Genomic DNA, 618 nt, shown 5'->3' on the forward strand with positions numbered 1-618 from the left:
GCACCAGCTTTGCGAGGACTGCGATGAGTTACTCCCTGTAGTCCGCCCGGCCACCGAGTGTCACTTATGCCCTGTAATTTTCCGCGATTTCGTGACCACTCGGTATAACGAGGGAGAAAGCCCCCATGACCGCGCTGAAAAGGTTAATATCTGCATCAAAGAAATGCACTTTGAATTAATCGGCGAATTTTAAGGGAGATCTTTGCTTATAATAAAGGAAATAAACTGATATGCTTTAACTATTATACGGCTTCAAACTATTTCTATTACCATCTTCTCCTCCAAACAACAGCATGTTCCTTAAGGTAAATAATCGAACCTCTTACCTCTCTCTCCAGCATGGACCCCCACAGCGTTCCCCCTCCTGTTGAGCCTCCAGAAAACGACTCCGTTCAACGACCCCCGCCGATGCCCCTTGACCTTTGGCTCCGCACTGCAACATGTTGTAAAGCTCTTTTCTATCGATATAAATCCGGCACTGGCGAACTTTTCTGTACGGGTTGTGTTTCAATACAGGATCAAGTAGAAGAGACATTTGAATTAGTAAATCGCCATTACTTACGATTCGGTTATTAGAATCTGAAGGATTCGAACATTGCTACTCTTGCCGAACTCCAG

The 618-nt window shown here is 45.1% G+C and overlaps 1 protein-coding gene across 1 annotated transcript in view; it reads right to left on the minus strand.

The window, feature by feature from the left end:
- Positions 1–7: 7 nt before the first annotated feature.
- LOC105448361 overlaps positions 8–618 on the minus strand; it is a 37,511-nt gene continuing 36,900 nt past the window's right edge. The window contains exons 3-4 of the mRNA XM_011686883.1: positions 327–433; positions 8–150 (exon numbers count right to left, since the gene is read on the minus strand). Of these exons, the coding sequence (XP_011685185.1) occupies positions 65–150; positions 327–433 (193 nt within the window). The 3' untranslated portion in view covers positions 8–64. The remainder of the gene's footprint in view (positions 151–326; positions 434–618) is intronic.

The sequence above is a fragment of the Wasmannia auropunctata genome, unplaced genomic scaffold (assembly GCF_000956235.1).
Source record: "Wasmannia auropunctata unplaced genomic scaffold, wasmannia.A_1.0 LD336088.1, whole genome shotgun sequence".
Lineage (NCBI taxonomy): Eukaryota > Metazoa > Arthropoda > Insecta > Hymenoptera > Formicidae > Wasmannia > Wasmannia auropunctata.